This window comes from Gymnoscopelus braueri (assembly GCF_963280865.1).
Source record: "Gymnoscopelus braueri genome assembly, chromosome: 22".
Classification (NCBI taxonomy): domain Eukaryota; kingdom Metazoa; phylum Chordata; class Actinopteri; order Myctophiformes; family Myctophidae; genus Gymnoscopelus; species Gymnoscopelus braueri.
This window is the reverse complement of record NC_137624.1, coordinates 29,298,547-29,323,472: the sequence shown is the minus strand read 5'-3', so window position 1 is coordinate 29,323,472 and position 24,926 is coordinate 29,298,547. Positions and strand designations below refer to the sequence as shown.

Genomic DNA, 24,926 nt, shown 5'->3' with positions numbered 1-24,926 from the left:
GAGGACTACGGAAATTGTATGCAGTGACGGTAGTGACCAGCAGAGGTTGCTAAAAATCGTTATTTGTGAATCTGCATTGTACAACTTTAATGCATGTTTTGAAATAATAATCAAAATCTACATTCTATATTCTATGTTTTCCTGTGAGATGTAGTGAAGTAGAAGTAAAAGTATTGAAAATAGGAAATACTCCAATAAGTAAAAAATACCCCAAAAGTACTTGAGTAAATGCACTTAGTTACTTTACACCACTGGGGGTATTCATAAGAGGAGGTGAGCGTTCATGAGAGGGGGGGCAGGAGGGAAGTGTTCAGGAGAGAAGGGGAGCGTCTATGAGGAGTAGAATATTAAGTGTAGGACAGAATTTAAGAGTTGGAGATTAGTGTTCTGCTTACCATCACACCCACTGGGCCCTTTGGTCCCTGAATGCCCTTTGGCCCAAAGTCTCCAGGAGGCCCCTGAAAATAATAATAAGACGTTTTTATAATCCACTTACAAGGCAATTCATATTATGTGGTTTGATATTTTAAGAATTATTATTTTCTGTTGGTAGTAAATGTGGCGGGAAATGTGAGTGATGGGGCTGGGTGCATAACTTACGTTTGGTCCCGAAACTCCCAGAATTCCTGGAAATCCTCGTTCACCTACATCACCCTGAAAAACAGACATATCAGTAAGTCTGTCTTAGAGAGGCTTACTGTTGTGCCTCTATGACAACTGAATGTCTCTCAGGATCAATAAAGGTCTGTCTGTCTGTCTGTCTGTCTGTCTGTCTGTCTGTCTGTCTGTCTGCCTGCCTGCCTCAGTGTCTGCCTGTCTGTCTGTCTATTTATTTTCTGAACACATCACCACAAAATCACCACTATGTCATACAAAGTATCAAGATTGATCAACAGTTGCTACTTACAGGTTGTCCTTTAGGCCCGTTGTCACCCTGTGGGCCAGGAAGCCCCATTCCGCCCCTGAAGCCTCTCTTCCCTGAGGGCCCAGCCTGACCTGGAAGGCCCCTGTCACCCTGGATGAATAAATTAATATGTGAATGAATGAGTGAGTGAGTGAGTGAGTGAGTGAGTGAGTGAGTGAAGGTACAATCAATCAGCCATCGTCCATATTGTAAGAGCCAAAGGAAATAGCCGTCTACAAGCTCACAACGTGGCACATGACAGACCATTTTATTTTTTTAAACTTATATTTAATTTGTATACATATTTTTCCTATAATGACATGCCCACGACGTAGGTTGAAAAGTGTTAATGCACTACCAAGTGTGCTCCCTTTCTCTCTTACCTTTGACCCAAAGCCGCCCTGATCACCTCGAAGTCCGGGACCGCCAGTTTTGCCACGCGGACCAGGCTTTCCAGGGAGACCAAACTCCCCGTCGTCACCCTGCTCGCCCTATGACACAACAAAAAAAACCAGAGAATAATCATCTATAGATGAAAAAAACAACACAATGAATTTACTGTCAAAGGCAAGCAAAGAAATGATCATAAACCAGGACTCTTCTTGTCTCACCGGCATGCCTTTACTGCCATCCTTTCCTGGGAATCCGTCAGCGCCGGGCGCACCCTCGTGTCCTTCTCGGCCCACCACACCCCTCGGACCAGGAAGACCACCCAAGCCCTGAGGAAGGCCACATGTCATCAGAACAGGTGATGTGCTAACTAAACCCAGTATGTACATATTTGTCTGTGCGCCGATGGCAACAGACAACTTCTGTTGTTTTAAATGTGCTTTATAAATAAAGTTTGATTGGATTTGATTTGAGTACTGTGTTCCAATTTGTAAAGGCATTGGGTTACCTCACCAAATTTCCAATGTTCTTTTTTTTCCTTCTTTTTTTTAAACAGTGTTTTTCGATTTATGCAGAAAATAATATTTGTGGGTAGCATAAGCCATTTTATGTCACATGAAAAATGCAGCAGCACATTGTGAGATTGAAGATCTGTTATTTCCGCTATTTTGGAAATGGAGCTCAAGTGCCTAACAACACTGTTACAACTGAGGAAGGCTGCATTAAAAACAACATAACATAGAGGTGAACCTAGTTGAGCTGCGTGACTCATCACCTTTCATTTTGGGCATTTGGTTGTGTGATACAGCCCAGGTTTGTTTTAGTATTGTTAGCACCCTCTAGTGGACAAACTTGTGTCCACTTTTCAGACTGAAGCCAATGCGGAAGCAGGTGGTAAGCTTTCGATCTTAGAAATTAAGCCAATGCGTAAGTAATGCAGGTTCTCATTAATGGGCCAGCAGCTGGTGCTGAATGATTCTGCTCCTCTAGCAGCAAACAAAATTGCATTCCATTGAAGTCATGGCAACTTGACTCGACTTTACACTAGACATGATGTTGCAAGTTTCAAGTCTTCTTTCACACAGCATGATGTGCGTTTTCGTAAATTATATGCTCCCATACATTTTTTTATTGATGATAAAGCTGTAGTTCTCTAGCAATTCAGTAGCAATCGGGTATGCTGCTGGAAACACGTCAAACATTTTAGCTCATTTGAAACGGGGAAGTGAATTCACTGCTGAGTCTGACTTGTGCAAGGCACCTGCTCTGCTGTAGCACTCATGACTGAATATATGGACATTATGAGGGTGAGACAAGTCCCATCCACTTACTTTATTTGTTTACTTATTTATTTCATTTTTCTATCCTTTCCTATTTTCCTTGCCCCCCCCCCTTTGAAAACATGTGGTCCAAGAAACAGGAATTATTGCTTTACCATGGTTCCTCTGGTCCCTTTTTGTCCACTCTGACCTTGTTTGCCCTTCTGACCCTGAAGAGAAAGATACACATACACACACAGAGAGGGGGGGGGGAAAGAGAGATAGAGAGAGAGCGAGAGAGAGGAGAGAGAGAGAGAGAGATGTTAATTGAACTGGGGTTGGAGGACCATACATAATTAATAGGACATAGCAGAGCTGAGTCATTGACTTTGGTTTGTGTTTCTGCAGGTCAGGTCAACAGTGTGATAACAGGAGAGGGTCATTATTTGGAATGTAGCTGATACTGCAGATGGTACATACTTACTGAATACCACAATGGACATTTCATAAACACACACACACACACACACACACACACACACATGCCCTGATAGTGTACAAATTGAACCAAATGGCCCGTAAGGGTCCATTTGGTTAAATTTGTACACTCTCAGAACAACAGAACCGTAAGGGTCCATTTGGTTCCTAATTATCAACCATTTTGCTAGGGCCCCCGTGGAACGCCTCAAGGACCCCCTGGAGTTCCCCAAACCCCACGTTGAGAACGACTGCACTAACACACTCAGTTAGTCGGGTTTGCTTTGATCTTACCTGATCTCCTTTGGAACCTTTAGGTCCTTGTTCCCCACGAGGACCAGGGTGTCCCTGAAATCACCAAATATATCATATATTAATGTTAATCTAAAAAGGGACCACTAGTGTGTTTAGGGGTTTAGGTCAAAACTGTTCATTTGAGATTCTGCACTGTAAATGTGTGTTAAAAAGGGATGAAACAATAGGCTGATTTTGTAGTTTGTTTTCAAATGTTGGTTCAAAACTACAGCAGATATAGGGATGTTACGTTCTTTCTATGCTTGCACATGGGCAAACCCATGGTTCTAGGGACACCTACTATTTATCTAACACACCCATTATTAATTTAAATACCTGTGTTGCTTACTAGTCTGCCATTTAAAAAAAATGCTGTAGTTTTGAACCTCAATTGGGAAACAAACTAAAAATAAATAAGTGTGCAAAAATTCTATCTTATTGGTAAGTTAATTAAAGGAACATAACACGCCACCTATTTTCAATCTCATCTTCAAATAATTTGTCTTTACTAATGCTCATTATAAAATGGCATAAATTATTTTGCATGGTTTGGAAATGTGACTAAAGCTGACATAATTGGTTCCAAGTTAATGTAAACTACAGCCTGTATCTCCTTGGTTTGCATGCTGAAATAGAAGCCCCTGTTGTTGCACCAATAAAAGAAATAAACACAAGTTTGAATTTACCACCAGGGTCTGTTATCGGTAGACACATTTTCAAACTATCCACAGTCCACTTCTGAGACACAGAGCATGTAGACAGAAATGGTATCATCCTATAGTGAGCATTAGTGTGGAATGGACCCATATGGATATGGTGTCGAAATGAGGTAAAATGTCCTTTAAAGGTTTCATGACATTCATTTAAAAAAAAATTGTTTTGTTTTATGACCTCAATTACACATAAAAAAAAAATGAAATTTGAACATTCAGTGGATTTTCTGTGATCTGGGTTTTTCGGAATAATTAGCCTAAAAAAAGTGCTGGGATTGGCCCCTGGACTTTGATGTCACAGTCCATTAATCCCGCCCCTCCCCTATCCTTCTCCTTTGGGGGGGGGGGGGGGGTGGAGCAGAGGCGATGATTGACAGGCAAAATCCCTCAACAGCGACACCCACAGGCAAATAGTATTTTTTTCATTGCAGCTGAAAAGGCCTCAGAACACAGAGAGAAAAAAACCTTCGATGGCTCACTGGAGTGGATTTTTCAGTTAAAACATTTTAATGCACATTTGAAGAACCATATTTTGTAAATCTGAATGTCATGAAACCTATAACCCATTAAGACCCGAGGCCGATTCTACAGATGTCTTCTAAATCCTAACAACTTTTATGAAAAACATATGTTGCTACTGTATATCAGTGGTTCTCAAACCTTTTCATGTCAAGGACCCCCAAAATGATATGTATTTGGCCGCTGCCCTCATATCAAAATATATTGTTCCTGGGACCCCCAGAAGCAAAGATTTGTTCCAGGGACCCCCAGAAGCAAAGATTTGATTTAAAAATGTTCGCTTAAAAAAAGAAGAAGATTATATTAAAGATTTGCGCTAATTTTCAAGATTTTTCAAAAATAGCAGATCTACAAGCTCATAGCGTGGCACTAAGTGACACGCTATGAGCTTATATTATCTATCTGCTATTTTTGAATCGCCAAAGTATAAAATAATGGTTAAAGTGGTTAAGATATAGCTAAAATCTAAAATGACACAGATGCTTTCCTGGTTTGAATGGGTTAAGGTAAGGTACTGTAAGTGTGTAGGGAAATTATAAATGTCCACACTCACAGGTAATCCAAGGGCCCCAGCTTTCCCTCTTCCTCCATCCAAACCAATTTGTCCCTGTGAAAGAGTCAGATTAGATTACTATTACATTATTACTATTACTACATTACTGCATTGATACTAATGAACAGATCCGACGGTCTGAGTATTTATACTTACGATGTATCCCGGGTCTCCAGATTCACCTCTCTCCCCCCTGTCACCTGGAGTGCCCTGGTAAAACAGAGAAAAAGGTGAATAACATGTAGACTGTGTAACATGTACACAGTCAAATCCTCAGTGTTCATTTTTCCACGAATGACCCTGAGAAATGCCACTATATAGACTCTAACCCTAACCGCTTAGTATAGTGGTTCTCAAACTTGTTTTGGCATCAGTACCCCCATTCCCTGATTTCTGAACCCAAGCACCCCCTTTACCTGACCACAAATCTTTGCTTAGAAAACAGCTAGATGAAAACCATAGCTAGCATATGATGCTATGAATGAATGGTAACCCACCTTTTGAAGAATATAACATGACAAAGAAATTGAATGAAAGAGTTGCATTTAGTGCCCCCTGAGCAGATTTATTTTTTACTGTGTTGGCTGATTTAAAAAAAAGATATTGCAAACCATAGAATTAAGTGAATGTAAGTGAAGCTACTCACAATGTCACCCAGAGGACCAGGAGGTCCTTCTACCTTCCCATCATCCCCCTGCTCGCCCTGCCGAAAAAGAGAAGATACAAGAAAACACCACATGAATCATTGAATTAGTCCTTTTAAAACATCTCCTAAGAGATCTTATGGATAGTATAAAGCAGTGGTTCAACCTTTTTCAGCTCATGACCCCAAAAAAATATTGAGGTGAGAAAATATTTGAGGTGAGAAATAGGCAATGCAGTAACATAATATTGATTCATATTTGATCAACACTTACTAGAGTTTTTCGAGCCGACCGTGTTGCACTGGGTGCACCTGGCATAATCTAATGGACTATTTTCTTTACCGTAAGCAATCCAATCAATGAAATAATAGTTGTTGTTACATTTTGTGTCAATTTATTCATTTCTTTATTAAGAAGCTGTGTAATAAGCAGGATAATTAACAATTATAAACCCTTTACGGGTGATAAAGACCCCTCTGCCTCGCGTCAGGGTCTAATCACTCTGTCAGGGTTTATTTCTCAACAATGACCAGCTCACCATTAATTATCCCTTTAAAGTAGAATGAAGAAGATAAACAGTTTTAGACACAAAGTGAACATAGTGTACCTTTTCACCTTTTGGTCCTGGACGCCCAATTGGGCCTATGGCTCCCTGATGGCCCTGTAATGTCAGACACAGAGCGTTGGGTTGAGAGCGTCAACATACGACTGATTGACTCGATATGCATGAAAGTAGCATGGAGGGTAAACTCACCTCATAACCGGCTAGGCCAATTTCTCCCTGCTGACCCATTCGACCAGGACCACCCTAAAGTGATCAATACATCATCTGTTCAGTCATATTGTCAATCATTTAATTTTCAATTTAATACTAACCACATTAAACGTTGTTTAATTTTTTTTGAAAACAGCAGATCTAAGCTCATGATGTGTAGCATCACAATGCGTTGTGAGCTTGTAGATCAGCTATTTATGAATAGCCGAAGTATAAAACAGGGCTTAAGGAGAGGGCAACAGATCATTTTAAACGTTGGGAAATTCAGCTAATGTGACAGCCAGTACCTACGTTATAATTTGGCATTCTCATAAACCATTACGATTGACCATCCGTGATACTACCTGTATAGTCACCTTTTCCATAACTTTTCATTATAAATAGTTTCCATATACCATATAATACTGTAATTATATAAAAAATAAAACTGATGTTGTTGTCCAGATGTACCTGAAGTACGTCATATCTGTTACCCTGTCTTTAAGTGGTTAATCATCAATATTAGAGACATGCTTGGTGGTTTTGCATTGTCTGGAGCATTACAGGTCTACTTTACCACAGGTCCAATGGTTCCTCTGGTCCCTTTAGGCCCGACGAACCCTGGTGGTCCCGTCTTCCCGATGGTTCCAGTCTCTCCGAGGTGACCCTGGTGACCTTTGGCCCCCTAGAAATGCCATAACGCGGAAATTACAAAACTCCATAACGGACTCAAATGGTAAACGGTGTGACTCTAATGTGGCTCTCGGTCTTCATGTGGCGAGCCGGTGACGTGAGTCAAGTGACATATGATGTCACATGACACATGACAGACATACATATAGACACACAGAACAACCCTCTTATAGATGGCTACGTCAGCTAGCCTCTTGAGCCACACGCCATTGTCTTTGACATTGATACTGTTACTGGTTACTGGTTAATGAAAGAACCCAATGTGACCCAATTACCTTTGGTCCAAGTTTGCCTCTTTCTCCGATCTTTCCATGTTTGCCCTCTTGACCCTACAGAAAGACAAAGGCAGGAACAGCTGTAGGTGGTTTCAGCCCTAGACATGAACTGTAATACAGCGGATAACATAAGATAAGACAGGCCACGCACCCTGACGCCAGTGAGTCCATGGTCTCCAAGCATGCCTTCCTTTCCCTTTAGTCCAATTTCACCCTTGTCTCCTTTGTCACCCTCCTGACCCATATCACCCTTTTCACCCTAGACATGAATACAACAGAAATCGCGTTAAAGCATGTGCATCGTAACGTAACCATGAATACTGTGCTGGACAGAACTCGAAATGCCGCATCACGGCGGTATGCCTCTGCCAACCAGTTGCTGTTAACAGTGATTACATCTGGTGAAAAGAACTTGCCTTGGTTCCATCAGGACCTGCCAGACCAGCCTCTCCTTCCAAACCGGGCTCTCCCTGCATAAACATGAATAATAATGGCAATAAGATAGATTCAATAAAGATCTGTTTGTCAGTCTGTCGGTATATAATAATAATAATAATAATAATAATAATAATAATAATAACAACAATCTTTATAGAACCAATTACAGTTACAAAATGCTTTACATAAACAAGAGATGACAATAGTAAAATAAGCACAAGAATAATGGACAAAAAGAACAAAATACACATAAAAAAGGCATTGAAATTGTAATAATAATAATAATTATTATTATTAATAATAATAAAATATAGGAAATAGTAGTAAAGAAGAAAATGATAAAATACAATCAGGTTAGTGAAAGCCAGTTTGGAAATATTTCAATTGTTTCATTTCTAATGCCAAAAAAGGTTTTATCCATTATGATTTATCACCATTTTATTTTTTGCGTTGGCTATTAAAAAATGGCATACAAGCTCACAGCGCGTCACTTTGTGCCACGCAGCAAACATCTGCTATTTTTGAACATTTTTGACGTGTTTGAACATTTTTGAATAATTTTGAATAACGAAAAAGTTTCAGAACTACTGATTTAGAAGGCATTTAGAATCGGCCTCAGGTCTTAACCCATTAAGAACTGAGGTTCCCTCATTGGCACTGGGTGAAAAAATAGGTTACAAAATCGTGGGATAAAAAAATTGAGGGAAAAAAAAAGAATTGAGGTTCCGATTCTACAAATGTCCTAACAGTTTTTTGAAAAAACATATTTGCTATATAAGTGGTGCTCCAACATTTTCATGTCAAGGACCACCCAAATTGATATGCATTTGGTCGCGAACCCCCATCTGAAAATGTTTTGTTCCAGGGACCCCCAGAAGCAAGATTTGAGTAAAAAAAACCTTTGCTTTAAAAATATATATATATTCAAAGATTTGCACACATTTTCAAGATTAAAAATAAATAGCCAAACAAATCTAAAATGACACAGATGTGTTCCCGGATTGAACGGGTTAAAGGGTTATATGACATACTGACCCGTGGTCCTATTAGTCCCTGTTCTCCCATGTTCCCAATGGCTCCTAGCGCTCCCTGCGACGCACAGGGAAACAGGAAACAGACAGTAAATTACCTTCAACATGATAGCAAACATGTCTCAGACAATGGACCACATTTAACAATAAGCCCATTTATGTATACCAATCCTGAAAGTGGAAATTATTACTATTACTATTAACTCAACCCAGCTCGATGCTCTGAAAATGCTTTACCGCACGAAAACAGCGTGTGTGCGCGTGCGCGTGTGCTTGTGTGCGTGTGTGTGTGTCTCACCTTCTCTCCTGCCTCTCCATGCAGTCCTGGTTCACCCACCTTGCCTGGGGGACCCTGTAAAATAAACATGGCACAGAAGAGGGTTGAAGCCCTTTTCCTTGGGTCAAACGGATCATCCATAATGTACGTTTAATTACTTATAGTACAGATTATTTCAATCAGAGATCATTAATGGTTCATTAGAATGACATGAACAGATGTCTCCCTGGCTCAGAATCAACAAGCCAAGCACACATATCCAACTCGTTAGACTGTGTGTGTGTGTGTGTGTGTGTGTGTGTGTGTGTGTGTGTGTGTGCGTGTGTGTGTGTGTGTGTGTGTGTGCGCACGTGTGTGTGTGCGTGTGTGAGACGTGTGTATGTGTCTGTGCGTGCGCTCACATGCATGTGCATTCGTGCGTGCGTGCGTGCGTGCGTGCGTGCGTGTGTGTGTGTGTGTGAGACAGACAAAGAGAGAGTTCCCCCTCCTTTTGTTATTGTACACTGCATAATCCTGAGAGTCAATTTAACTCTGAAAGCATAGAAATGGACATGAACGTGTTCACTGTTCACACTCTCACAGTTCAATTAACACAGAGGATTTTGCAGTATACAGTATGTATTGTTTGTGAATCATTTCCTCACCTTCAGACCAATTTCTCCCAGTGGTCCCATGGTCCCTGGAGGCCCAGATGGTCCCTGTTTGACACCAACACAAGCACTGAGTTCAACCAGCAGTATCAAAACCATCTTTAGCATTGTACAGTATTACACCTTCACACAGAGTTAATTTAACTCTCATGTTGCGTTCACACTGGCAACTACAAAGCCACAGGCCACCCGTTCATTTTCAATGGAAGCCAGCGACATGAAGATACATACAAAGCGACTCCTGTCGTTTGTAGCCGCTACAAAATCTACAAAGCTACAATTGTCCAAGTTGAGCTGGCTTCAACTGCAGCTACTGTACAAAGCTACAAAACCACCAAGTGTTGTTTCACCATTTCCACTCACCTTCTCTCTTCACACACTATTCCTGCTTGTAATGGGGTAAAACCAGTGGTGTGTTCTACCAGTATACGCTATATATGCAGTCTACTCAAACCGACATTTTTACCTGTACCCACAATAATACATTTTGTGAGCACGCGCGTATATGTGCGTGTGCATGTGCCCTGCGCGAGGGAATAAGTATGGTATACCGTCTGAAAAAGACTACAGCACTGGGTAAAAATAATTATTTCCGTGTTCTTTTTAATCCCAGGCTTTATATTTCTCTCACTCGTTAGACGCACGCTTGACGTCAACGAGTGTGTTGATCAACACTTCAACAGTAACTCCGTAACAGACATGCTGTAGCTTTGTATCAGCTGCCAGTGTGTACGCAGCAGCATCAGAGTTACAAATGGAAGAGGATTTGACTGTGACAGAATGGGAGCATCAGGTTAATGTGTTTTGTATGTAACCTCAACAGTACTCCTTGAGAGGGACGCTCAAGGCACACTTTCTTCTCGCAAAGTCACACTAGTACGGCATACTGTAAATGAACGCACGCAAATTCTGCCAGTATAGTATATAAAAAAGCCCTGTTAGTCAATTAAATCTGTGACAACATGAATAAAGCCACTTTACTTCAAGTTTTTTATATACAGTATATACTGGCAGAAAAAAAGAACATGATTCTTCCTTCCCTATACTCACACAGCAGCAACAGATAAAGACTAGAAAAGTGCGCTCCTCTGAGGGCCGGTCAGGTTGCCTATACCCAGGCTCTGCAAAATGTTGGACGTCAGGTCCACACTTTGAACACCACTGTCACAGAGCCTTGTATTAGAGAGTTGCGTCACCTCGGGGGCAGAAAACAGCGTGGTTCATGTAAACTCAAAATAGTGACAAAACGCCCATTGACTCCAGTGCATTCCGTAAACTTCCGGTTCAGGGCTTTGTCACTATTCGCCAATAGAGTACAGAAATCCTGACGTCACTCGTTCATCCCCTGGGTCGCGGAAGTAATTTCTCTATGGAGAATAACATTGGGTCATCTTAGAATCGTCTCATATGAGAATTGTGGTCCAAAAATAAACAAACTGTCTCGGAGATATTGTCAGGGAGGAGGCTCTGTATCGTTTATGATAGTCAGTCACTCATATTTGATACAGTCTGTTTCTGGCGAAAATGTAATTCGGCGCAAGTAACATTTTTTTAGCGTTTTCTCACCGTCAGTTGATGCTTCATATCCATAAGAGTCAAACCGCCGGGATCATTTGTTTATTTTTGGAACACAGTTCTTATATTAAACACGTCTATGGCAAAAAAAACGCGAACCAGGTAGGATGCGTAAATTACGTCAGACTTGCTCTATAAAGGCTATGTAGAAGACTGGCCCGATGAAGTGAACGGAGGTGACGCAACTCTCCTTATATGGCTCTGCACTGTCAAAGTGGAATAGGAAATCCTTCTAAATCCCTCTATCTACCTGACATGCTCCGATGATGCATTCCTTTCAATAACCTGTATCTCTATTGAACATCCATCAAGTCGTGACCTACTGTAGCTCGCCAGCAAAGCCTGTTTCTCGCCTGCTATTCCAGACCAGATGTGTGAAAAATGAGACATTTTGCTGGCTGACCCACAGGAAACATTTAATACAGGGTAACAAATCTTTAACAGACATTAATACATGACTTATAAAGGAGCTGCTGCTGGGACAAGAAATCTCCTCAGCTAACAGCACTGGCCAAAAAACATTAAGCCTGCAAAAAAAGCTCCTGTTTTCACCTTTTTACCCCCAAAGACTTTACTCTAACCCAGTGGTTCTCCAACTGTTTTAATTTCAAGGACCACCATAACTCTGAGAGTGTATACATGGAATCAAATGGACCCTTACGGGTGGGTTCTTTGATGGGATGTATGGAACCAAATGGACCCTTACGGGTCCATTTGGTTCCATACACCGTCAGAGTTACAGACCTTTAAGGGTCCATTTGGAACCCTGAGGGTCCCTGGACCCCACTTTGAGAACCACTGCTCTAACCAAAAACACAGGGTGGTAGAGGTGGCGTTAACCCATTCAATCCGGGAACGCATCGGTTAGATTTCTTTGGCTATAAAAAAATAGCAGATATACAAGCTCATAGCGCGGCACCGAGTGCCGCGCCATGAGCTTGTAGATCTGCGATCTATCTTTTTGTTGAAAAGTTGTGCAAATCTTTGAAAAGCGAACATTTTTAACTAAAATCTTTGCTTCTGGGGGCCCCTGGAACAAAACATTTTGAGATGGGGGGGGTCTGCGGACAAATTAAATATAATTTTTGTTGTTTGGTTGCAGTGGTGCTCCAACTTTTTCATGTCAAGGAACCCCAATGTATTTGGCCGCCAACCCCCATCCCAACGATATGTTGTTCCAGGGACCCCCAAAAGCAAAGATCGGAGTTACAAATGTTCGCTTTAAAACATATACTGTACTGCATCTATTCAAAGATTTGCACACATTTTCACGATTCTTCAAAACAAAATAGCAGATCTACAAGCTCATAGTGCAGCACTCGGTGAGCTTGTTCCCGGATTCAATGGGTTAAAGGCGGCAGCATACTGATGAGCAGGTCTTACTTTCTCCTCCGCCCAAAGCTCTGCCATTGCTTGGTTGTTTACATCTGTGCGCAATGTTCCCAGAGAGAGCTGCACACGCTCGCGGATTGGTTAAATGTTTGATAGCTTCTGCAACGTTTCGCTTGCAAGAATCTTCCTACATTAGACACACTGCTGCATATCATGCTGCTTTACGGTTTGTACTGTAATAGACAGTTCATCCCTCGCACATCATTGTGCATTTAATTGTCATTTTTGACCATAACAAGACCGTCACATTAGTATTTGCATAAATTTACATAAGCACAAGTTTGAAAGTGGTTAGCTATGAAGGGTAGAAAGGAAAAGTGAAAGAATACTAAAGTGGAAACATACAAAGATACAGAGAAGATATGATGAACAACAAGGAGGTACTGTAGAGACGAAAGAGGGGTGAAAGAAAGGACTCACTGGCTCGCCGGCTATTCCCTTGTCTCCTGGAGGTCCTGAAGGTCCTTGGATGCCCTACAGAGAGGGAGAGAGAGAGAGAGAGAGAGAGAGAGAGAGAGAGAGAGAGAGAGAGAGAGAGAGAGAGAGAGAGAGAGAGAGAGAGAGAGAGAGATGTCATGCAATGAACTCAAAATAAGCACATTCAAACACACCCAGGGGCTGCTGTAAACCTTTCACTGCAGCATCAAACAACAGAAGCACCATTCAACGTTTAGACAGTTTACAATGTGCAACTCTCAAGTGGCAAAACTCAATTATGCTTTAAATGTTAAGACCTTTGTAGTAAAGCTGTCCAGGTCTGGCCTACATACAGTATTTAGAGAGACCACCGTTGTAAATGGGGGACAACATTGTAAACATGCTTTTATGGGTGACCTCTGAGATGCTAGCTTTGCTAAGTCATGTTTCTCTCATCATAGTGTGTGTGTGTGTGTGTGTGTGTGTGTGTGTGTGTGTGTGTGTGTGTGTGTGTGTGTGTGTGTGTGTGTGTGTGTGTGTGTGTGTGCGCGCGCGCACACAAAACCACTTACAAACCCACATGTATGCAATTGTTCATATAAAAGATAAAGAGAGAGACAAAGATAGACAGACAGACAGACAGACAGACAGACAGACAGACAGACAGACAGACAGACAGACAGACAGACAGAGAGAGACAGGAACTTACAGGAAAACCTTTAGGCCCAGTTTCTCCTGATTCTCCGATCTTGCCCTGTAGTGACGATGTTACAACGATGGTAATTAATATCTTTATATACAGAATTACACCAGGATTGAAACAAACAAAAGCACTGGCGGTGCAAACAATACTCAGATGTTCTGCAGCAGATTAGTAGAATCATTAGAGTCACACTACACCACAACAGAAAAAAAACATACTGAAAGTAGCAGTACAATACATGAGAATCATAAGAATAAAGCAATGATTTAACCTGCTGTCCAGGGAAGCCTATTTTTCCAGGAGGACCCTCAGGGCCCTGTGGAAAAAGAGAGGGGTGGCATTAGAGATAAACAGTAACATTCTCAGTGTTAGTACAGTAGGCTCTGTGCATGACTGTAGTCCCGGATTTGCCGAAGGTGGCATACCTGTTTTTCCTGTTCCGGTAAATTTTCCCACGGCTTCGTTTGATTGGCTCGGCAGCAGATCTGAAGCAGGAACACTTACAGGGATGACACCTTCACGTGTTTACTGTTCAAACCTGCTGCAGAGCCAATGAAACTCCAAACCACTCTAAAGAGTGCCCTGTGGTTTTAAACATTGTTCTAAATTCTCTTTTTTGCTGATCTGTACATTTTTCAGCTGTGCACTGCCACATGGTAATTGTTTGACCATACGTGCGGGCACATTTTACTGTGTTTCTTTGCTACTGTGTTTTTGTTGTATGACCTGTTGTGAAGTGCACAGAAACCCCTTGGGGTGATGTCGCACTATAAATAAAAATAAACTGACACTGAAACAAATGTACAGTCTTTGGAGTTCCAATTATCCTTAAATTACATCCTCATGTCCTACACTAATTTCTGCGGTCACACCGACCTTTAATTCTACCTATGGGGGCGGATTTTGCCCATGCCTTTCAATGAGAACGGAGCGTTTTACACCAAATCTCTTCGCCGGAAACAGACGATCTACAAGCTCCCAACGTGTCGCACTGTGACACGTTGTGAGCTAAAAGATCAGCTGTTTTCAGCAAATGTTCACCCCAGAATAGGGACGTTAAGATTCAAGTAGTTAAGACCCTTTTGCTGGGACATGGTAAAGACCCCCCAGCAGCACAGATCTCTTACCTTCTTGCCTTCTAATCCCAGCTCTCCCGTCAGCCCATCAGGTCCTCTCGCTCCCTGAAACAGAGACAGCTGTCTTGTCACTTCACCAACAGAGGTCACTCTAATCCACAACGCACACAAGCACTTCTATAGAGTTAAATGTGAGTTTTGTTTTTGTTTCAGTGCAGGCATGAAATATATATATGTGCATACATTTATCTTGGGGGGGGGGGGAAGAGAACATGATCAGTGTTAATTTATTCATTTGTAAAAGTTCATTTCTAACTCTCCCCCTTTCCCTTTCTCTCTCTCTCATGCACACACACAGGGACAGACCGACAGACCGAGAAAGAGTGAGTGAATGACAGAGAGAGAGAGAGAGAGAGAGAGATGACACTGTGTCACTCAGCAGGTTGCCACACATGGCAGTAATCTACACAGGTTACAGCTGTCTGAATTGCTTTCTTTATGCACAATGGCCTGGATATGGATGGACACACACACACACACACACACGCAGTCTGACTGTTTGGGTTACTTGGGCTCGTCTGTCAAACAGAATCAATCTGGAGTATTTAAAGTTGTGCTGATAATAGACGTGAGTCAGACAATCTGACAGTCCATCTGCTCTGCACCTGAAGACACCACACACACACACACACACACACACACACACACACACACACACACACACACACACACACACACACACACACACACACACACACACACACACACACACACACACACACACACACACACACACACACACACACACAATGGAAAGACCTCGCTCACTGACATCGAGAAGGCCTGATGACCAATGACGTAGCAGAGGGGTCACACTCACAATTGGCTGATGGTGAATATGAACATGAATAATGGAAAACCAAGGATCACTAGCAAACGTTAATGATCGCACGACAGTGAGCTGGTAGATCTGCTATTTTTTTGCGGTTTTGGAACATATCCGTCTATGATGACATGCCCCCAAAATATGGACGCCAGGTTGAAAGTGTTTTATAAGGAGGAATGGAATTCAGTGTGACGCAGCCACACACATGCAGGCTTATTGTATGAGTGTGTGACGACTGGGCCCCCCAGCGGGGCCCCGGCATGGCCCACGGGGGACACAGCTAGCTGGACAGCTATAAGCCTATTATACCTCACTCATTAACATTCCTGTCTGGGTTGACATAGCCCCATTAGCTACTGGATCCATTATTTCACCTCATTGGGCCGTGGCAACAACATGCACTCACATGAAAGGTCCTTAGGACAACGTAGGACAACTTAGGACAACATTGTATTTATTTAGTTACTTATTTATTTATGTGATAACTTCATTAACCCATTAAGACCTGAGGCCTATTCTACAAATGTCTTCTAAATCCTCTGAAACACCTACTGTATGTTGCTATAATATACAGTGGTTTTCAAACTTTTTTCATGTCAAGGACCCCTAAAATTATATGTATTTGGCCGCGGACCCCCATCTCAAAATATTTACTTCCAGGGACATCCAGAAGCAAAGATTTGAGTTTCAAATGTTCGCTTTAAAAAAAATGTATATTCAAAGATTTGCAAACATTTTCATGATTCAAAAAAGAAATAGCAGATCTACAGGCTCACAACGCGGCACTTGGTGCCGTGCTATGAGCTTGTATATCTACTATTTTTGAATAGCCAAAGTATAAAATAATGGTGAAAGTGGTTCAAATCTAAAATGACAGATGCTTTTCACGGTCTTAATGGGTTAAATGGATATATTTTTAAGCGTTGTTTGAGTGGAGCCACATCAACCCAGATGGACCCAGCCCCTTTGGTTCAATTTGTACACTCTCATATCCATAAGGGCCTGTTTGGTTCCTAATTATTAATCACTTAGCTCTGTACCCGCTGGCTGGCACCCTCTCAAAGGACACAACTTTGAGCACTGATTGAACAAGATGTACAAATCAGCTCTGAGGAGCATGTTCTTGAATGTGGAAGCCATTAGCTGAGGATGTGTGGGCCATATCGTGTCACCATGCGAAGGTGTCAGATGTACAATGATATTTCATCATAATGATGATTCCTTCAACAAGCAGCCAGAGGGAGCAAAGAGAAGGCAGAGACACATGGATATGTAAATTAACGCAGTGTGGTTCGACCCCAGCGTTCATATTTCCATGTAAGTAAGCATGTGCAGTACCATGTGTGTGTCTACGCGGTAAAATCATCAGTGTTAACTGGGAGTGGGAAAAAAAATCTCTTTTTCTACATTGTCAGAATTAAATTAACATAGACGATTTTACAGAGTAGACTCGTAGTGTCCAATAAGTACTAATATGGTATGTTCAGGCTCAGGGCCTAAAGCTACAAAACCAAACACTGAGCAAGACATTACAACATCAGGAAATGATGATATTGTCATTAAAGAGCTTGTCAACCTCTGTGTGTGCGTGTGTCTGTGTCTACTTCCCACACCAGAATAGCAGAATTTGAAAACATTACATTACACAATAGGAATAATCGTTTTGTTGTTGAGATAGGCTTATACGATTTGGAAAAGATTCAGATTGGGTTTAGGGGTTAATTTAGAGGTTAGGTTTAGGGGGTTAGGGTTGGAGCTATGCCTGAAATAAAATGTGGATGTCCTCACATGCATAGTACGGTAATACATGGGTGGGAGAACCAGCACCATGTGAGGGCTTAGTCAGGTTGGACGGTTATTAAGACCCCAGCTCTTGGTCATGAAGGGACCAGGCAGAGGAAGCTGCCGACGTGAACATTAATTGGAAACATATAGCCGTTGACGGGTGGAGACCTTGTATGTCCAAAAACTTTTTAACCCTTTGTTCTTTCAATATTTATAAAATCTACAGACACACTTAACCACGTTCACTTTCAAAATGTCTTTTAAAAAAGTGAGCTGTAAAGCCTGTAGATGCTTGTAGTGCTACTTTAGTGTGACATTCTTGCGCGACGAAGTAGGCCATTCATTTACGAAAATAAATCGAAATATGAAGATAAGAGGTTATTCTGCCCGACAACAAGGCTATCCGGAGAGGTGAGAATGTGGTTCCGTCCAAACACAGTCAGACCACCTCCCATGGAGGCCTCTCAGACACAAAGACACTCAGCACTATTTATCCCCACCTGCCAGCTGAGTCAGCGCTAAAGTCTATAAAAGACATCCTGTTAAGAGGCTTTGGAAAAGGTTGGAGACAGAGCCAGCAGACCACAAGAGAGCGCATGAAGATAGATTTATACTGTGGCTTACGCAGTGGCTGATGCGTTTCCATTTAATGAACCCAATTCAGCATGCAAAACAGCCAACTAAGTGTTTTCTGTCGTCATCTGATACCATGGTTAAAAAAAAAATCGCCTCTATAGATATTTTCACCTTGCTTTGATACTAAAACTGCAAGGTGCAGGTGTTTCTGTCATTATGTCAGTTGTTCTCAAACTTTTTCACGTCAAGAAGACCCTAATTGAATGTCTTTGGCCGTGAGACCCCCCATCTGAAAAGGTGTCGTGTCCCCCGGACCCCACTTTGAGAACCACTGCATTATGTGATGTTGAAGAACCCCACGGTGATAATACTGAGACCATCTGCAACAGCTTCTACAAGACAGACGTGAGATTAAAAAAAAGAAAGTTCCCAGCATGCAATCAAAGGCCTTCAGAGAGCACTAAAGAAGATTGTTGGGGGGGCTGAGATTACAAAGACTACAGTATAGCGGCCATGGCTGAGTGGACAGAGAGGCAGTCTGGTTAATCAGAAGGTCACCGGTTCACCTCCTGGCCCCCCCGGCCTTTGCGTCGAAGTGTCCCTGAGCAAGACACTTAACCCCTAACTGCTCCCCCCCCCGAGCGCTCATCATAAGCATCTGAGCAGCGACCAGCTGGGTCACCCAGCTGATGGGGCGGTTGTTTACACTCGCCGAGTTCCAGACCTGAAAGGGTCCACTGTTCCCTGCTATTAATCATTTAGCTGGGGGTCACCCTGGTACCCCCCATCAATCATTTGGCTGGGGACCCCCTGGGACCCCCCTCAAGGAGCCCTGGGGGTCCCCGGACCCCACGTTTAAGCGACTTTGGGTACTAAGAAAAGCGCTATATGAGTCTGTGATGTATTATTACTTTGAGAACCACTGCAACAGAAGATGTGTTATGCACCCGTGTCCAGTAAACACTCATGATGACATCACTGCACAGGCACTTCCAAATCACTTCATTAAACTATTTATTTACTCCGTCTCAACAACACCAGCGATAACTCTGACCAATTGGCACATACATATACACGCGCGCACGCACGCACTCAGCTGGAGGAAAGGTGTGAAAGTGAAACCTTACCCGTCTTCCTTTAGGTCCTCTGGTACCGATGGGCCCACGAGATCCAGGCAGGCCCTGAGCGACGAAAGAAAAAAGAGGGAGAAAATGAAGAGGATAAGAGAGGGCGCGATAAAAGCAAACACCCCCAGGGGGCAGCGTGACCTCGGGAACACACTCTGCCGTTTGTTGTTAAATCTGTCACTCATCCCAATTTAAGGGCCCGCTCTTCGGACCCCCAGAGCTCTGTATTTATGTTTGTTTTGGTGACTCAGTGGCCCCCCTGCCTCGCACCGGCGCTCGCCCCACACCCTGTCAAAGTTGGCTGTGGCGGGGCTAAAAGGGGCAGGGTCAACTTCTAATTGGTCAGAGGTGTTGGTGTTTTGACTGACAGGGTGGTAATGCAGCTTCAGCAGGAGGCCGCCAGATCTCATGAGCCTCACAGAGACCTCTGCTGGCAGGGAGACTTAAGCCTTTATACTTAGTTACGCAGGGGTGTCGCGCACTGAAGATAGCCGCTCTACGAGCTCACAAAGCGTCGCACTGCGATCGGCTATTTCCGGTGCGTGACACCCGCATGTAAGTAAATAATAAAATAAATCAAGCCTTAATGCTACTAACACTGGATGGCACTATCATTTATCCATTTGTACGTTCTCAGAGTTGAAGCGGCAATCAGGAACTTATTTGAATGAATATATGTTTATTTTAACGAAACTCTATGCTAATATGGTAATACAATATGACTAGTACATTTGCAGTGGTTGGAGGTGGTCTCCCTTCTCTTCCACTGAGACATTAAGACCCTGGTGTCGGGTAGGCCAGTAGTACTGCCTGAAGATCATTCAGCGCAATATCTCCTCCAGCCAAGTGGGGACTGCGTCTTGGCCTAGCAACAGAAATTTGGTCTCTCATCTGGGAGACCCTGTGTGTGTTCGAATGTCCATACAGTACATATCTGAATCCTGGGTAAGAATGTTACGGATCGCAGCTTTAAATGAACACTAATGTTTTAATGTGTACATAGAACAGGTATCAACAACAGTCAACTTATATAAATAGACACAGATAAAGCTTGGCATTTATGATCATAACTTAGCAGGTTTCTAGGGTTTCCTGAAAGGGAGTTCTATATCTCTCAATACCTGTTAATAATGCTTGTTTTCTGACAGGCCCAGACTTGCTGCCTAAAGCCCACGACACAGGCTGGATGTCACACTAATGGCAGCCTTGTTGTGGCTCTAGGCTGGGATCAACTTGTTTAGCAGATTTCTGATCCAGTCTGGTGAGAATCGGCAGTATCAGATTTTTTCAGTTGCGATGAATTGCCAAGGTAAAGCTAATTTCCCTGCCAAGCAACATGAAATGTCTATCCATGCTTTTATCTCGTCGAATCTAGACTACTGCAATGCCTTATACTCTGGCATTGACCAGTCATTGGTCAGGCGCTAGCAGCTAGTCCAGAATACATCTCCCCAGTTCTGGCCTCACTCCATTGGCTCCCTGTCAAATTTAGAACCAATGACATTTTTGTTAACTGCTTTTAAATCCCTCAATGGGCTGGCTCCCTTTCATTATTGATTTAGCCAAACACTCGACTGAAAACCAGGGGCGACCGTGCTTTTGCAGTGGCCGACCACAGGCACTGGAATAACCTTCCCTTTCACATTAGATCCGCCCCGTCCATCGAGGCCTTTAAGTCCTTGCTTAAGACCCACTTCTTCGACTTGGCTTTTCATCACAGCTGAGCTTAATTTGATAACATCCTTGTTTTGTTGTATAGTTTTTAACCTGTGCAGCACTTTGGTCGACTACGTCGTTTTTTAAATGTGCTATATAAATAAAGTTTGATCATGATGATGAGTGTACGAATGGAACCAAATGAACCCGTAAGGCTCCATTTCATTCCATTCGTACACTCTCAGAGTTAGGTGGGATATATAAGGCATACCACGTCCTTGAAATGAAAACATTTGAGAATCACTGACTAGAGTAGGCAGGGTCTTGACCCGGAATACACTCGTCAATTCGAAATGAAAACCAGGCTTTCTGTCATGTGGCTTTCCCCCGCGAGGAAAGCCTGGTGACACGAGGTTATGTGGCTCAGGTCACAACAGCAAGTGAGTTGAGGAGACAAGTAGTGACTTACTGGTCTTCCCGGTGGTCCAGAAGGCCCACTTCCACCTGGTGTCCCTGGGTGACCCTAACACACACACACACAAACACACAAATTACATTACAAACACGAAAACATCTGTTGATTAACTTTAATAAACAACATAACGTGGGATGAATGTAGGAAAGCCAAAGACAAAGAAATGTACATCCAAAGTAAAAATGTAGTCCTGTTTTATCTCAATTCATTTCATTACCAAATGACTCAACATTCAGGCAGCATTAAGCCAATTAACACGCACGCGCACGCGCACGCACACACACACACACACACACACACACACACACACACACACACACACACACACACACACACACACACACACACATCTGTAAAAAGGCTCCGAGCACTGGGGATCACATTCATCGTAACATTATCCCTCGAGGGAGGTAATAAAAAGAAGGAAAAAGTGAAACGCTTTTCACAAACATTTCTGCTTTTGGCAGCTTGCCCCTCTGGTACAGTATGTTGCACAATTACTAAGGCCTGACTTTTATCAAATGCTAAGTGACGGTGCTGCTATTCTCAGTGAGTCAATCAATCAGAGGGCAACACAAGGTCCCATTACACAGTAGGAAGCTCCGCTCACATGCAGTGGAAACACATAAATGTCACTGTAACCGACTGTACGGATGTTGTCAAATAGGCTCAGTCTATTCTGTGACATTCTCTAGGAGAGCAGCTTTGAGAGAGAGAGAGAGAGAGAGTGTGTGTGTGTGTGTGTGTGCGTTGTGTTGTGTGCGCCTGTGTGTGTGTGTGTGTGTGTGTGTGTGTGTGTGTGTAAAGGTTTTCCTGTAAATTCCTCTTGTTTGTTGTCTCTCTCTTTACCTCTCTCACGTTCTCTGTCTGTTTTGCTCTCTCTGTCTCTCTTGCTCTCTCCCTCTTTGTCTTGCTCTCTGTCTCTCTGTCTGTCTGTGTGTGGCTAAGTTCTCAATGGAAAACAACTGGTCATTAATCACCAAGATGCTGCTCTGTGTCTCTAGATGAATGATGTCTGATGTCTTATCCATTCACATACATGGGATGGATTTAATTATAAATGTGTTGCTGTCGGGCAGAAACCTAATATATCCACATTTCAACTTTTTATGTTTTTCCATAAATTAATGCTCTACTTCAATTGTCACACAAAAGTAGCAAAAATAGCCTACAAGCTCACAACGTGTCACATCGCAGCAACACGTTGTGAGCTTTCAGATGTTTTGCAATTTTGTATACTTTTTTCAAAAGTGAATTTAAGTGTCTCTGTGGGATTTTAAAAATATTGAACTAATGACAAGTATTAATAAGAGTGTATGACTAAATAATAACCACACTGGATCTATAGAAAAACAGGTTATTTTTTCCTCTGAAAAGTAACAGTTTTGGACATACAAGGTTTCCATCCGACATCGACGATTTATTACATAAGTAATACTGTGGCCCTGTGGCTCTGTGGTTGACAGAGTAGACTGTGAATGTCATGGGGGTATAGTCAGGCATGATACACTTTTCCCATGAACTCTTAACCACTTAACTATATGAACCCCTGCGTCCCTATTAGGGCTGGCTGTCACGATTATTATTTTACTTGACAATTCATTGTTATACAAATAATTTCGATGAACGACTTAAACAAACAAGAACCGCTGGGGGGGCAACTGTGTTTTGGGTCGAGTCTTCCGGTTACCGACTAAAGGTCTTTGCACACTGATCACATTTTCTTATTTGTCATTTTGGTTTGTCAACTGGATTGGAAAAAAAAATTACGCAGCCACTCGTCGGACAGCAATTTGGGAGGTGTGTCATTAGTTTTTTTCATACAAATAAACCAGACGCTGTGCGCAAGGGGCTTAACGGGAACACAAAGGATGGATGGACAGACAGACGAATGGGAACATGGCCAAACCATGCCAGATATAAACACGAACATTAAAAATGGTTACATTACATTACTATGTTTGTGTTTCATTTTCAAGTCAGGGACCCCCAAATTGATATGTATTTGGCCGCGGACCTCCATCTGAAAAGATGTTGCGGCAGGGACCCCCATAAGAGAATATTTGTGTTGTTAAAAATTGTGTTGTTCACAATTAAGCTCACAATGCGTCTTGATGCAACACATTAAGTGAGCTCTTAGATCGACTATTTAAGAGCTGGTGTATAAAATAGGACTAGAGAGGTTACATTTAGATCTTTATGCTAGGGAACCCTCTAGAACCCTTAGAATCCCCAGATCCCACTTTGGGAACCACTGCTTTACGTGCAGCTCACTCACTGAGATCACTTATTGAGCTCTGGTTAGTGCTTTTTAGCTCAGGGGACGTCCTTAAACTGTAAACCAGGAGTGTGTTTTGCCGTCTAGGAAACCATAAGAGTCTGTTTAAAACCAGCAGCGTTTTCTGTCAACGTGCCACACAGAACTGGTGTTGAGCCCAGATATGAATATATTCCCATGGGAATAACACACACATTTTAATGTAAGTTTAGCATTTCTTAGCCTCTCTTTCATGATTGCCCCAAACCGGAGCGCACCACCCCTCCGCCCCTGCAGCCTTCTCTGTGCTCTCTCTGTGCATCTGAAAAAAACCACATCTCAGCACTCCAAGCAGGCAGGCAGGCACGCACAAATGCACGTACGCATTCATGCAAGCAGGCACACACGCACACATGCACGCACACACACACCGCCACTCTCACTTACCGTTGATCCTTTTTCTCCTGGTGGTCCAGGAACTCCCATCTCTCCTCTGTCCCCCTAAAAATGTTTATCCACAAATATTCACAGTAAACTCCTCAGTGTTCATTTAAAGGTGGTGTAATTGTTTATTTATTTGTTAAAATAAGCGTTAAATAGCTCTATAATCTGATAGTAATCATTGCTATACATTGAGTGTTTGTTCAGTAACAGGGGTTGCCCCTCCAGCTCTTTAGTAAACAGAAAATGCATTTTCAGGTCAGGATACCATTTTTATTTTTGGTCAGGAGAGAGAACTCATATAGGATACAGGATAAGCAAGTGAAATTGGAAGTGATGAAACAAAACAAAAACAAAATTTGATCTGGAACACTATAAATTGAATGCTGATGAATAATCTTTGTGGGATTCTCTCTCCTGATTGGACAAAACTGGTATCCCAAATGTGCAAAAGAAAAATGCGATGTGACACGTTGGGAGCTCTTTTCACCATTTCTAGAATATTTTTTAAATGTTCTGGAAAATGTTAGAATTTTATTTTATTTTATAATGAAATTCTTTCAAAAAGGATGTCCTTATATTTCACATTCCTTTTCTTTTTTTTTGTGTTAACATTTCTGGAAATATTTACTTGTGACCCACAAAATTGGGTCACAACCCTAAGTTTGGGAACCACTGATTTTAATGTG

At 42.3% G+C, this 24,926-nt stretch overlaps 2 protein-coding genes across 2 annotated transcripts in view; one reads left to right on the top strand and one right to left on the bottom strand.

The window, feature by feature from the left end:
* The window catches only part of nup188 (nucleoporin 188), a 305,112-nt gene that overhangs the window by 143,064 nt on the left and 137,122 nt on the right, over window positions 1-24,926 (top strand). The gene's annotated exons all lie outside the window — the stretch shown is intronic.
* LOC308077923 (uncharacterized protein) overlaps window positions 1-24,926 on the bottom strand; it is a 108,177-nt gene that overhangs the window by 7,067 nt on the left and 76,184 nt on the right. The window contains exons 26-51 of the mRNA XM_080418926.1: window positions 24,244-24,297; window positions 21,534-21,587; window positions 19,409-19,462; window positions 15,086-15,139; window positions 14,230-14,274; window positions 13,965-14,009; window positions 13,259-13,312; window positions 9,866-9,919; window positions 9,243-9,296; window positions 8,949-9,002; window positions 7,892-7,945; window positions 7,627-7,734; window positions 7,476-7,529; window positions 7,085-7,192; window positions 6,508-6,561; window positions 6,361-6,414; window positions 5,756-5,812; window positions 5,266-5,319; window positions 5,110-5,163; window positions 3,325-3,378; window positions 2,730-2,783; window positions 1,516-1,623; window positions 1,288-1,395; window positions 908-1,015; window positions 601-654; window positions 396-458 (exon numbers count right to left, since the gene is read on the bottom strand). Of these exons, the coding sequence (XP_080275052.1) occupies window positions 396-458; window positions 601-654; window positions 908-1,015; window positions 1,288-1,395; window positions 1,516-1,623; window positions 2,730-2,783; window positions 3,325-3,378; window positions 5,110-5,163; window positions 5,266-5,319; window positions 5,756-5,812; window positions 6,361-6,414; window positions 6,508-6,561; window positions 7,085-7,192; window positions 7,476-7,529; window positions 7,627-7,734; window positions 7,892-7,945; window positions 8,949-9,002; window positions 9,243-9,296; window positions 9,866-9,919; window positions 13,259-13,312; window positions 13,965-14,009; window positions 14,230-14,274; window positions 15,086-15,139; window positions 19,409-19,462; window positions 21,534-21,587; window positions 24,244-24,297 (1,668 nt within the window). The remainder of the gene's footprint in view (window positions 1-395; window positions 459-600; window positions 655-907; window positions 1,016-1,287; window positions 1,396-1,515; window positions 1,624-2,729; window positions 2,784-3,324; window positions 3,379-5,109; window positions 5,164-5,265; window positions 5,320-5,755; window positions 5,813-6,360; window positions 6,415-6,507; window positions 6,562-7,084; window positions 7,193-7,475; window positions 7,530-7,626; window positions 7,735-7,891; window positions 7,946-8,948; window positions 9,003-9,242; window positions 9,297-9,865; window positions 9,920-13,258; window positions 13,313-13,964; window positions 14,010-14,229; window positions 14,275-15,085; window positions 15,140-19,408; window positions 19,463-21,533; window positions 21,588-24,243; window positions 24,298-24,926) is intronic.